This window comes from Merops nubicus, unplaced genomic scaffold (assembly GCF_000691845.1).
Source record: "Merops nubicus isolate BGI_N331 unplaced genomic scaffold, ASM69184v1 scaffold22568, whole genome shotgun sequence".
Taxonomy (NCBI): Eukaryota; Metazoa; Chordata; class Aves; order Coraciiformes; family Meropidae; genus Merops; species Merops nubicus.
This window is the reverse complement of record NW_008625408.1, coordinates 13277-26665: the sequence shown is the minus strand read 5'-3', so window position 1 is coordinate 26665 and position 13389 is coordinate 13277. Positions and strand designations below refer to the sequence as shown.

At 41.6% G+C, this 13389-nt stretch overlaps 1 protein-coding gene across 1 annotated transcript; it reads left to right on the top strand.

The window, feature by feature from the left end:
- Window positions 1–4116: 4116 nt before the first annotated feature.
- On the top strand, window positions 4117–9320 carry E2F6 (E2F transcription factor 6). Its single transcript, XM_008945673.1, has 5 exons — window positions 4117–4156; window positions 5673–5889; window positions 6203–6349; window positions 7492–7606; window positions 9156–9320. The coding sequence occupies exons 2-5, from the start codon at window positions 5735–5737 to the stop codon at window positions 9318–9320; spliced, it is 582 nt and encodes a 193-aa protein (XP_008943921.1). The 5' UTR covers window positions 4117–4156; window positions 5673–5734.
- The last annotated feature ends 4069 nt before the right edge of the window (window positions 9321–13389 follow it).

Genomic DNA, 13389 nt, shown 5'->3' with positions numbered 1-13389 from the left:
CGGGGGAGGGAGGTGCTGCCGGCGGACGGGGAAAGGGCGGGACGGCGCTGCGGCGCTCGACTGCCCCCACGGGAGCTTCTGAGGAGATTAAAAAACCTCGCGCCCGCCCGGTGGCAGATCCATGAGCCGGAGAGATGCGGCAGTCCCTGACGGAGTGCTGCACGAAAGGACCGTTGTGGTGCTTTCCTCACTGCTCAAAGCCCCATCCCACCTGGATGCCTTGACTTGATCCCTTGAACACATCCAGTAATGCAGCAAAGTAGTGATGTTAGTCACAGTACAAAGGGGTGATTTTCTTACTTCTGTTACATATAGCCTTTATCCGAGTTAAATATGTTGTAGCTGTGTTTGAGACACAGATTACAGCTGTGCATTCTGGTCCCTGAACATGTGTGATATTCAGGTGGTCTTATATGCAGGTTGCACTACTACTTTTAGTGATGTTACAAGGTAGCTAACAAAAAACAGGCCTACTTTTAAAACTGAAACTTCTGAAAAATGCTTGTTTTTATTAACCTTGACTGTTGAGCTAAATACTGCTTGGTAGTGTTGTCTTAAAGTCATTAAAAAGTTCACACTAGTTTTTACACTGGTAGTGGAAAATTTCTTATTCTTGGAGACTGTTTGTAGGATACAAAGGGTGTTGGGTACAGCTTCTTTAGGTGTTCATTCTTGGATCTCCTTCTCATATATGGGGAAGCCAAGGAGGTGGTAATCAATAGCAGCATTGGCTGTAATGGGCATAGAGTAGTGGAGTTCCAAGACCCTGAGTGTAGTGAGAAAGGCTAGTAGCAGAGTACAGAACCTGGATTCTAGCTCACCCTGGCTTCAATACTCCAGCTTATTCAGGCAACAGGTAGTTGAGATTTTAAGGGAGGCAACTTTGTAAGTTGGAGGAGCCGAAGAGGTGGAGGTCTGTAAGGAGAGAGATGTTCTGTCTTGATACTCAAGTAGTAGCCATGTTGAGGGATGGGCATGGCTATGCCTGTATTCTGAGAAGGGCAAAAAGTACACTTTCAGGAGGTGGAAGCAAGGACAGGCTATAAAGGAGGATAAAACAATGTCTGGGTATGTAGGTATGATGCTGGGAAAGACAAAATTCTATTGGTGAAACTAGCAAGGAATATCAAAGGTGACAAGAAGAACATTTTACTGCTGCATTAACAGTAAAGGAGGCAGTGGGGAGTGTGAACCTGCTGCTACATGGGGCAGGTGATTTAGGAAGAGTGGCATAGGTGAGGCTGAAGTACTCTTGCCTTCTTGCATCTACAACTGATATCCCCTAAGCTTTGTGTCTAAGAGGCAGGATTCAAGGAGAGGAGTAACAAGCATTGGAAAAGTGTCAAGTCAGGAGTCCCTTGAGAAATCTCAACCCAAACAAGTCCATAGGACCCACTTGCATTACCCATCCTGAGACAGCTGACTGATGTCAGTGTGAGGTTGCTCTCACGATCTTCAAGAGGTTGTGGAAGTCAGCTACAGCTTAGCCTCACTTCAGTCCCTTGGAAAAATCATGAAGCACGTTCTCTTGGAAACTGTTTCTGGGCATGTGAAGTAGAAGGCAGTTGGGAATAGCCAACATGAGTGTGCTTGCAACCTGATTACCTTTGGTGAGGAAATTTCTAGTTCTGTAGATCCAAAGCCTTGATGTCACCTACATTAGTTTCAGCAAGACTTTTGAAACAGCCTCCTGTAGGATCCTCTTCTTTGAGTTGAGATGTTACTGATTGTAAACTACCAGATGAGTTAAAAAAAAAATTAAATGCTGGTTGGTTTGTCAGGCTCAAAGAGGAGTGGTAATGGTTCATCCTTTACCTGAAAGTGGATTACAAGTGGAGTTCCTCAGAGGTCTGTCCTGGGACCTGTTCTGTTGATAGCAGGAGGATGGGATGCACCCTATCAAGGTTTACAGTTAGGGCTGCCCCTAGACCTGTAACTGATGCTCTCTGTGTGTCCAGCAGAACAAGGGAGGTCCTCCTCCTCTACTTTGCCCTGTTGAGTATTGTGTCCAGTTCTGGGCTCCCCATTTCAAGAGGGACAGAGATCTACTGGAGAGAGTCCAGGGGAGGGCTATGAGGATGACTGGGGGACTGGAACACCTGCCTTATGAGGAGAGGCTGAGAGACCTGGGGCTCTTTAGTCTGGAGAGGAGAAGACTTAGGGGGGACCTAATTAATGTGTATAAATATATGAGGACTGGGTGTCAAGAAGAAAGGGGCAGCCTGTTTTCACTTGTGCCCTGGATACAAGCTGGAGCACAGGAAGTTCCACCTCAACAGGAGGAAGAGCTTCTTTCCTATTAAGGTTCCAGAGAACTGGAACAGGCTCCCCAGGGAGATTGTGGAGTCTCCTTCCTTGGAGACTTTTAAGACCAGTCTGGATCTCCAGAGGTCCCTTCCAACCCCTAACATTCTGTGATTTCTGTGAAAGGGGAGAAAGAAAGCAGAAGGGCTTGGCCCTTGTGATCCTTCAGATTTTATACTGGTTATGATGGATATGGGATGGAACACCCCACTGGTGAATCTTAGGGTCACTTATCTTGTTCCCTCCTTCCTGCAGGTGTGGTTTTGTCTCTCTGCCCCCCTCCATGTGGTACACAAGCTTTAGCAGTGACCTTGGTCTGCACATCAGTCCTTAGCAGTAACTCTAAACACAGTGTTATCACTGCTAAAAGCAGACAGTTTGTGAAAATATGCTGTTAGCTTCAGAAAGTAAAGTTAGTTAGAAGAGCTCTAGCTTGAAAAGTCAAATCATTGAACAGAACCAGCTCTGTTCTACCCCAGACCAGGACACACCCTCATGACGTTTATGGGTGGGGAAGGTGCTGTAGGCAACTAGGCATGGTCTGGGGGAATGGGTCATCAAACACCTCATAAACAGCAACCCAGGAAGCTGAAAAGTCTCGTGGTGTGAAGTCCTGCACCTAGGGTTGTGCCCTGCAGTGGTGCAGGCTGGGGGACCACCCTGCTGAAAGGACATGGGGTCCTGCTGCACAGCGGGCTAGATGTGCACCAGCACTGTGCTCTGGCACCGAGGTGCACTAGGCTGCACCAGCAGGGTTGGAGCTGCTGAATCGAGGGAGGTGATTCTTCTGCACTTGGCACTTGGTATTGGCTGCTCCTGGAATGCTCTATTTTAGGCCCACCAGTACCAGAAGGCTGTTGGTAAACTGCTGAGGACCTTGTTAAGCCCTAGTAGCCCTTCAGTACCTGCAAGGAAGTGAAGGAGAGGCTGGCACCAGGCGCTTCAGAACCCTGCATGATGGGAGGCTGAAAGGAAATAGCCATGAATTGAAACGAAGCAAAAGAGGTTGCAATTGAATATAAAGTGATTTTTTTTTTTTTTCCCAGTGGGGATGGGCAAGCAGTGGAATGGGATCCCAGAGAGGTGCAGCCTTCGTCTTTTGAAATTTTCAAGACCAAATTGGATAAAGCCTTGAGTAAGCTGCTCTGATCTAATGGTTGTCATGTTTGGAGTTGGAGGTTGGACCATAGACCTTCTGAGGTCTCTTCCAGCTGCAATGAGTCTGATTTTGAAAACACTCCCTGTGTTAACTTGGGATGAGGTGTGGAATGAAGTGCTTATTTAGGCTCATTGTGTCAGTGTCTTGACCAGAGCAGACTCTGCTGCCAGTCTTGTATTGCAGAATCACAGAATGATGGGAGGTGGAAGGGACTTCTGGAGGACATCTAGTCCAGCCCCCTGCTAAAGCAGGTTCACCTAGTTGTATTAAGCTGTATTGTAACGTGTAATTGCAATGCTGTATGATAGTGGCATATCTTCTGTATGTGAGTTGTTACACGAATTAGCTGAAGCTGGTATTTGTTGAGTTCATACAGGTATCGGTGTTGTGAGCATTGCCTGAGCATTAGGGAGTTTGGTGGCATTTCCTGCTCTCCAGGACAGGGACATGTGCTGAGATTGGGGGCAGAAAAGTCTGACAGGAACTAGAATAGCCTTTCTATTTAGTGACACTCCTTCACAGTAATTTGTATTGAATTGTCATCCCTCTGATGGCTGAAGCATCTAGAGTTGATTTGGGGATTTCTTCTGGAGATGCTTCCTGTGTAGATAACATTTTATGTCAGTCATTTTTTCTTTTCCCAGCCACCAGTGATCAACCTGAATTTGAATAAGGACGTACCAGTTGTGAGAAGTAAGTTGCTGTGTTCTGTGTGTGAAGATTTTTCTTGAAGTATTTCATGCCTTTTTACAATGCTGAGTAAATTGTTAGCTAATTAATTAATTAATTGTAAACAAATGAAAAATTGTTATGTATCTAATATAGGCAGAACAGGAGGAATGCTGCACTCTAAATGAAATAACATATACGAAGCAATGTGTTCTTCATGTTTTTTTCTCTTTAAATCTGCTGCAATTATATCCTCCCAGTGCTATAAAGAAAACAATCTACTGGTAAAGTGAATTAGAGAACACTGGAACATTGTGCTGGCAAACATTGGTTTTCAACTGATGTTAACAAATGTAAATACAAGCTTGAGTAAATTTGTGTTGGTATTTTGGTCTTTCTCCCCAACTGAATAGTCTCACACATCTCACAGTAACGCAGGCCAAAGCTGAATCAATGAATGTGTCATTTCATGTTAGAGTGCACAGTCCTGTAGTCATGGAGCAGGTGTGATACAGTTTGGGTTAACGTAAGTGTCTTATTCATCCTGAGGAAAACATTGAAGTTTGAGGTAGAATGTTCCCTTGCACACATTCTCTTGAAGCGTTAGACTGGAATGTTACTCAGTGATACAAGGTTTGATCAGATATGAAATACCTGGTTTGCTTTCCAGGAAAAAAGACAAGTGACAGCAGGATCTGACAGGCTTTCATTGACTCTAGCATCAGATGAGTCCAAGTGTACCATGTCTTTTTTGTGCCTCAGAAATATGTGCTTTTTAATGTTTTATGCATACATAAATAATAGTCTGAAGTTAAACAAGCTGTTCCTCAGTAGTTTCTCTGCTGTTTCTGCAAATATGCTAGTAATGGACACACACAGCACAGGGATCTCATAAACGTATGGCATCCTGGTATCATTAGAACTTTGTTGCATTAATAAACTAAACGATGGCATGATCAATCCTTTTGCCCTGAAGCCAAGTGTACTACAACCAGAGTTTGTCCATGTGTTAGGTTCTTGTACTCTGAAGCGATTGGTTGTGTTCAGGCTGAAACAGTCCATGAAACCAAGCTAACTCCTGAACCATGCCTGAATGTTATCTGGAAGATCTGCTGGTCAATCTGGGCCAAAAGGGTGTGGGCAAACACTTGCACAGCGTCACGGAGCAGGGGGTAGAGCGGCAGTTCTCCGGCAGTGCCCTGACACTGCCTGCAGTTAGCTGAAGGGTTCACGGGCGTTGATGCGGTAGTCTGAGGTCATGTGCGACAGAACAGTCGCACAACTCCTGCTGCCCATACTGACAGGCTGAACACTGACAACATGAAGCTGCAGGCTTGCTGTTGGGGTACAGTCATTGCAAACACTGGAAGGTGTGTGGAGTTCATAGACTGTGTGATGCCGTTGCAATGTCAGGGTCAATAACTGCAGTGCTTTCAGGCTTTTATCTTCATTGTTACTTCTTTGCTGCTGTTTTCTTTAATAAGGAGCGCTTCATACTCATGTAGTAGTTCACCTCTGACATTCTGTCTAAACTTTGCAGGAACTCTGAAGGTCAAAAAGCCTCGATTTGATGCATCCTTGGTTTATTTGACTCGGAAATTCATGGATCTTATCAGAACAGCTCCAGACGGTGTTCTTGATTTAAATGAAGTAGCAACAGCACTTGGAGTACGGAAACGAAGAGTGTATGACATCACCAATGTGTTGGATGGAATTCACTTAATTCAGAAAAGATCTAAGAATCTTATCCAGTGGGTGTGAGTTCACTTTGAAACTTCTAATTCCTGAAACAATAAAACTCAGCAACATGGAGTAATGTTTATACCTTTGAGAGTATTTTTAAGGGTATTGAATTACTTTTAATAGATAAAAATATTTTTAGTTCTTTGATATCCTTAGACTGTCTGAATTGCTTCCTATATTAGCAACTATCAAGTGCAGAAACACAAGGATATTTTAGCAGAGTAAAGGATGCCAGAGTTCCTGGTTGTTTTCTCTTAATATACTTTGTGTTCAATAAACAGGCTCTTCTTTAAATAAACATACTAGAAAACTTTCATATCCTTCTAGAGGTTCTAATCTTGGAAAAGCCTCAGAAAAACAAAACCTTAAAGATGAACTTTCTGACTTGTCAGCCATGGAAGAAGCTCTGGATGAATTAATCAAGGATTGTGCTCATCAGTTATTTGAACTAACAGATGACAAAGAGAATGCAAAATATCCTTTTAACTCTTGCTTTACTTTAACATGTGATTTTTAGTTGCAAATACTTGGGTATCTAGCAATAAGCTTAGGCTGTTACCACAGGGATGCAGTAATAGTTGATAATGAGTTTCATAAGAATAAACTTTTTGGTTATTTTGTGTCAGTGTGTGCGAGTTGTGTGCCCTGCTTTGCAGTATTGTGTGCAGTCTAACCTGTTCTCAGGGGAGTGCTACCTCTGTGACCTTTCCACTGCAGAAGAGTGCAAGTGGAGCAATAGTCAGCACCATGACCATCACTTTGTGATCTCTCCATTGTAAAGTGGCCTCTGGGGCAGGTCTTGACCTACTGGTGTGGTTGAGTTGCTTAGTGAGGTGAGGAGGACCCAAAGCAGAGTCCCAGTGACCTGTTGCCAAGAAGATGTAATGGTATGTTGCTTGTGTCCTAATATTTCTCTCATCTATTGAGAGAGGTTCCACTCTTGTCTTTCAGATGGGTTTTGAAAATAGAAAAGGGATTTCTTTGAACTTGACATAAATGTTGGATTTTGGCTTTGGGTCACAACAAGATATCGCTGACTCCCTTGCCTGGCAGGGTGTTAAGCTCTCTGCTCAACTGAAATGTGCCTGTTTTCTGCATAATGTCAGGAAAACTTTACATTACACCTTACCTCTTCTGGTTAAGAAAAGAAATAATTTCCTGGAAAACTATAGAATTATGTGCATAGTTACTACAGAACAAAGAGTTTCCCTCTGGTGATATTCCCTCTGCTTTGTAGACTTAGGACACCATCTGTGAAAATTGCTTACCCAATGTGTTTGGGTTTTAAAGAAACAGATATTTGATATTTAAAAAGTTTTTCCTTCCTAGAAATAAAGGAAAAAGATTTTCCACTTGTTAGCTAATGCTTAATTTTACAAAGTTAGCATTATAGTTGCCTCAGCTGGACTATTTACAGCTCCTCTTGATTTCCTTCCTAGAAATAAAGGAAAAAGATTTTCCACTTGTTAGCTAATGCTTAATTTTACAAAGTTGCCTCAGCTGGACTATTTACAGGTCCTCTTGAGCTGGTGTTCTGCTGCAGCGTATGTTAACCTCATGCTCTCTGCTTCTGCCCGTGAGCAAGTTACTCTGGGGAATCCTTAACCAATGTGCACACTAGCTTATGTCACGTACCAAGATATCCGCAGCGTGCAGGCGTTTCAAGGACAGATTGTCATTGCGATCAAAGCTCCAGAGGAAACCAAATTGGAAATACCAGTTCCTAAAGAAGTAAGTTTTATTCGTTTCTCTCTTAAGGGAACAAAAGTTCTCAAATTTGGTTTTTGAAGCAGCAATCAGTAATTGACTTCTGGTTTCCTTGTCATGTGTAGTAAGTATTGGTACTTCATTGTTCTTGTGTTCCACTAAACAATGCTGGTAGGGATAACAGTCTAAAACTTTTTTCAGTATTTTTCTGTTTACCTAAACTATGAGAAAGTAAACATGTCTGAACTTCAGTTATTTGATTTTGGTAGATTGGAACAGCTGTAATAAATGCTATGTATTTCCACTTTAAGTTTGTTTGATAATTTATTAGGATAATGAAACTTTCAAAGAGCTGCTAATATTCGTACACTAAAATGTACAACAACAGTAAATCTAACCAAACAGAGCAATGAGCATGATTTGATAATGGTCTTAGCAGTATGTAAATGCTCTCTTACTGCTTAATGAGCAGGTGGCTATGGTTGTTATACTATTAAAGGATGGAATGCAAAGTAACTAACAATACTCTTTTTTTCTAACAATACTTGGATGAAAGAGATGATGGAATGCAAAGTAACTAACAATACTTGGATGAAAGAGAACATTTTGGCACTGCAGTAGATCATGTCAAGATGGGTTTTTATTGGAGACGAGGGCTGTGCCCTGTCCTCAGCTCATGAAACACCAGCAGACTCCCGTTAGGTCACACAGAGGAGCTACTGCTTCGCCCTCAGCACCTGCATCAGGGCCTGTGTACTGGGAACCTACTGTTTAAAGTGGGGCTCTCAAAGAGGCAAAATGCTGGAAGTAAGCTTAAAATAACAAATGGAGCTTTAATTCTGTTTTCCGTTGCATATGCTTCTTCTATAGTGTTTTTAATTGTGTAGTAATTGCATTGGCCTTGCTGTGTGCACAAAAATGGAGATGACAGCGTAGGAAAAGATGGGAATTGATAGAACCAGAAGACTTAGATCCACTGCATAGCTTTCCAGAGGTTTCACTGAGAAAAAGAGCTTCCTCATCCTGTGGAGATGAAAAAGATAAGATTCCAGAGCCTTCCTGAAGCAAAAGAAGGCAGGATTTTTTAAAAAAAATGTATTTTAGAGAGAACAGAATCCTTTCTCCATTGCTCATTAAATTTTATTTGCTCTGTGCCTTGCAATGTGATGTCTGCTAAAGGAAGGCCATGGAAGTAATACCATTTATTTGCTTTGTCATATCATTAATGCTGCTCTGTGTTCTGATTTATTTTCTGATCTATGGCATTGACTTGTCAAGTTTTAAATTGTTACTCCTGGTAAGCATGTAGTAAAGGTCAGTAAAAAGACTAAACAAAGGTTTAAGTGCAAGTTCATCAAAGATGAAACCTTGTTCGCTTAGTGATGCTTAATAATTTGCCTATAAATCTATGTAATAGTCATAATTTTTGTAGAACGAGTAACACTATTTAAATAGTTATGTCATTACAGTATTTGTTGTGTTCTCAATCTTCTGGCTTTAAAATGTGTGGAAAACCAGATAAGTGATGTGTAAGGTTTGTTCTTGGGTTCACATGCAAGTTGCTGTTTTATAGGATTGCATAGAAGTACATGTGAAGAGCACAAAAGGACCCATCGATGTGTATCTGTGTGAGGTGGAACAAGAGAAGCCAAGTGCCAAAACTTTTGAAGATATGGATGCTGTCACTTCTGAAACTGAGTTATCATTTCCTCTTGATGAAGGTAATGTCTCTCGTTAACATTTTTATCCCCATGTAACTTTTTTTTTGAAAGATGGCCATACCATCCTGATAAAATTGAGAACTGTACTGAACAAGTATAATTTTCTGGGCAGAGTTTGTGGGCCAAGATGCACGGGAGTGTAGGAAAGTGAGAAGTGTGTGTTGTGTTAGGTGACAGCAGCAGGAGGTCCGTCGGGCACACGCACACCCCGCAGGGCCCTTTGCCGCGGGGGGAGTGCCTGCAGCTCCACAAGGTGAGCTGCCCCCGGAGCGCAGTGTGCTGCTCCTGCTCACCACCACGCTGCAGAGTGGAGCGCAGACAGAAGAGGGGATGTAGTATTTTGATCTCCTAAAACGACATGGGCTGGAATATAGCCTCGAGAGCCCTAGTGCTGCAGGATGTTGTGGTTTAAAAATAAATCTGAAACTGAGTTATCATTTCCTCTTGATGAAGGTAATGTCTCTCGTTAACATTTTTATCCCCATGTAACTTTTTTTTTGAAAGATGGCCATACCATCCTGATAAAATTGAGAACTGTACTGAACAAGTATAATTTTCTGGGCAGAGTTTGTGGGCCAAGATGCACGGGAGTGTAGGAAAGTGAGAAGTGTGTGTTGTGTTAGGTGACAGCAGCAGGAGGTCCGTCGGGCTGCCCCCGGAGCACAGTGTGCTGCTCCTGCTCGCCACCACGCTGCAGAGGGGAGCGCAGACAGAAGAGGGCATGTAGTATTTTGATCTCCTAAAACGATATGGGCTGGAATATAGTCTCAAGAGCCCCAGTGCTGCAGGATGTTGTGGTTCAAAAATAAACGTGGCGGGAATTGCAGTGGCTCAGAGCACAAAAGATAACTTATTTTTGGCAGTGCTGCTTTGTAGTTGAAGGGAAGAGTTGACTTTTTAGTCTTAGGCTTTTTTTTCTCCTTTATTTCACTTGCAAAATGACTCACATTTGTATTTTCTACAATGACAGTAATCATGTTCCTTTTTTTTTTCTTTCCTTTCAAAGTGAGATCTACAGGGGAAGAAAAAACCAAACCACCTGAGCTGACAGATTAATTACAACTCAGAAATCTAATACAGAATGTAAATACCTGTGTTATAGAGCTTTTCCAAAGCCACTTGGATCTGCAAGCCTACTAATGTAGAATGTCCCAAAGTGTTTTAAATCTAAAACAGCAGTGGGTTGGTTGAGTGGTTTCACAGGATATCTTATCTTCCCAAGTCAAAAGCCAGCAGTTCCTAGAGTTGCTTTTAGGAGCTTTTTCATAATTGCATGTGATCTACAGAGCTTTGGGAAAACGGTATTTTTAGTTCATGAAATATTTGAATTGACAGAAAACATGGGCAATTCACTGCTTCTAAAAACGAAGATGTAAAAACTATTTCTAGAAGGACCCACAATCCTTATGTTAATGTATATAATAAAGAAATGCACTTTTCAGTTCTGAGGCTGCACTATGACTAAGCAGGATTGTCAGATGTGAGTGTAACAAAGAACTGGTGTATCAGAAGCTTTCACTATAAGGAACAAGATGTAAATAGCATAAGTTATGCCTTATACTGTGTAGATGCTGTTTGCATTGTTTGCATCCAGCTCTGCATGAACTACAGTATCAACACTGCAGTTAAATAGTTGGGCGTTTTGTATATATCTGTACCGTGTTTAGGTAGTTACTGATGTGATTTATTGAAATGGTTTGCATTTCTGCCTTTGTACAGCAAAGAAATAAAATAAGCTTATAAAAATATTAAATTCTTGGTCAGTCTAAAGAAGCAGGTTGGGTTGTGTTTGTTGGGATCCACTGGGTAACATGACATCTGTTATACATGGTGCTGGCAACTAGCAGTTAGATCTGATCCTTGTGAGGCCACAACACCATAGTGTTCTTCATGAGAAACATCATGATCAGAAACTACTCCAATTTGTCCTTCCAACTTCTGAAGTTTACATACAGCATAGCTTTAGCCTAGTACCATGAGCTCTCTGTGACTTTAGCATACAAAAATAGTAAAATACTTTAAAACTACATCTGTATTCATCCATGTTTAGTATCTGGAAAATGAAGCTTCAGAATTTTGATACTGGGTCTTTAAGTGAATTAACTGTCCCTGTACAAGTGCCACACTTGGGCTCGTTTCAGTACTGGAGTGAAAAGTGTACTTTGCAGTTTTTTGTGTTGGCCGGGCTTCATTGATTGGTTTTTAAACGAGAACTCCCAAGTCCTTGTGTTCCCAAACATGCAGCATCAGCAACTACCCATCTCTTCACAGGCAAGAACAAAGCTAATAAACCCCTCAACTTTTTAACTAGCAGCTCTACAGCTATTTTAGCCAGATGCTGTGATATTAAACGCCCTAAATTCTGCTAATAAATACAAATAACATAGGGCAGTTGACACGGAAGAGGTTAAATAACTCTCAATGTGTATTTAGGTATAATCCAGCTTTCAACAAGGTTCACTAGTTCTGCAAGATGTGTGGTATTATACTATGCAAATTGGGAAATACACCGAGTGTCAGCTTGTGTTGGAAGTGATCTTGTGCACATGTTGCCACCTTCCAGCTCCGGAACACAGGACTTCAGTGTTGGATAATATTTTTCTGCATCTCTATAAACTGCCAACTGCAGGCTCAGCTATTGCAATAGTAGATAAAAGCAAAGTGAAAGCACATTTCATATGTAGATCATAGTAAAAACGGGGAAGGTGCTCCTCCAGTGAAGCTGGGGCCAGGGGTTAAAATTAAGAAAGCATCTTTTTGCACAGAATGGTCCTTTTAATTCAGTGGCTGGTTCCTTTCCAGATGGAAACTTCCTATTCAGCTTTTATTGCTGTTCTGTTTTGATGGGGAGAGTGGTCGGTGCCTGGGAGCAGCATTGATCCCCTTACGCTGGTTCAGCAATTTAGGGTAACATTTGTTGTGAAACGTGTAAAAATTTCCAGCACCAACAACTAATCCTGAATGCTCTGTGTTAGGGTGGGATTTTGTTAGGTGATGATACAGTGTTTTGAACCGTGGAGTGAGGAAGTATAGTTTTACAGAATAACCATTTTACTCAGTTATGGAATTCTGTCTTGAAAAGCAGGACATTTTGAACAGATCTATAGTGATTCTGGTTTTTAACTTCAGGCCACACAATTACAACAATGAAATGGGAGAAGCTGTAATTTGACAGTTACACTATAATTACTTCCTTAAATACATTTGTTGTTTCAATAGTGCACCTTCAGTGGAAAAAAATAGACCTTAGAAAATTAAACCACTTTGTGGCTGCTACTTGGATATGTACAGTATTATCCACTTGTGATACTGGAAAACAATGTACTGTCCAAGCTCAGTATGCTAACTAGCTGAAGAGATTAGACTTGGACTCAAAGAAAAGTTCCTGAGTGATACTGACCTTAAATACAAGCTCACTTAAAAGATAAATGTGATAGGTCCTTCTGAATTTGTATAATAATGCTTGATTTTTTTTCTGAACGTTTATGAGGATTAAAGTATTTTTGTTGAGTCCGTATTTGTTCACTTAAGCATATTTGTACCTGTAAGCACTTCCCCCGGCTATTTGAGGACTCCTGTAATAAATTAAAAAGCTCTAAAACCCATTCTTGTCTCTCCTTCAGTAAGAATGGCTGAGCATCTAAATGCATTAATTAGCAATAGCAACAGTCAGGATCTGTAATTATAAAATGGCCTGGTTTTGCTGACTCTAACTGGAACAAATGCCACAAGTTGCCAGTTCAGCCTGTATTTGGTATGGGAAATTTACTCGTCAGAGTTTTCAGATCTGAACTGCAGTTTTTAAATAATGGGATTTGTAGAGAAGAAAGAAGATTGTTGTGAATTATTGGTTTTTTGAAAGCACTTAAAAGATAGCCATTTCCTTCATTTTGAATAATCTTGTTGTGTGAAGAGCCTCATTTATAAGCATAATTAAATTACATTGATTTCAAAAGTCACTTTAGCCGTTGTAATTTTTGGTGGAGAGGTCAGCCTGCTCGCTAGACCAGCCGCCGGGCCTGAGGAGCTGGAGCTGATTGCAAGCTGTAAACCTGCCTGTGTTCCCGCGGCACAGACCTGGGCTTG

Bases quoted from the DNA above. Each gene is read 5' to 3' on its own strand.
- E2F6 (XM_008945673.1), top strand. From the start codon at position 5,735: ATGGATCTTATCAGAACAGCTCCAGACGGTGTTCTTGATTTAAATGAA. The intron at 5,890-6,202 runs GTGAGTTCACTT...ATATCCTTCTAG, and splicing joins AAGAATCTTATCCAGTGGGT to AGGTTCTAATCTTGGAAAAG. The intron at 6,350-7,491 runs ATATCCTTTTAA...ACCAATGTGCAC, and splicing joins GATGACAAAGAGAATGCAAA to ACTAGCTTATGTCACGTACC.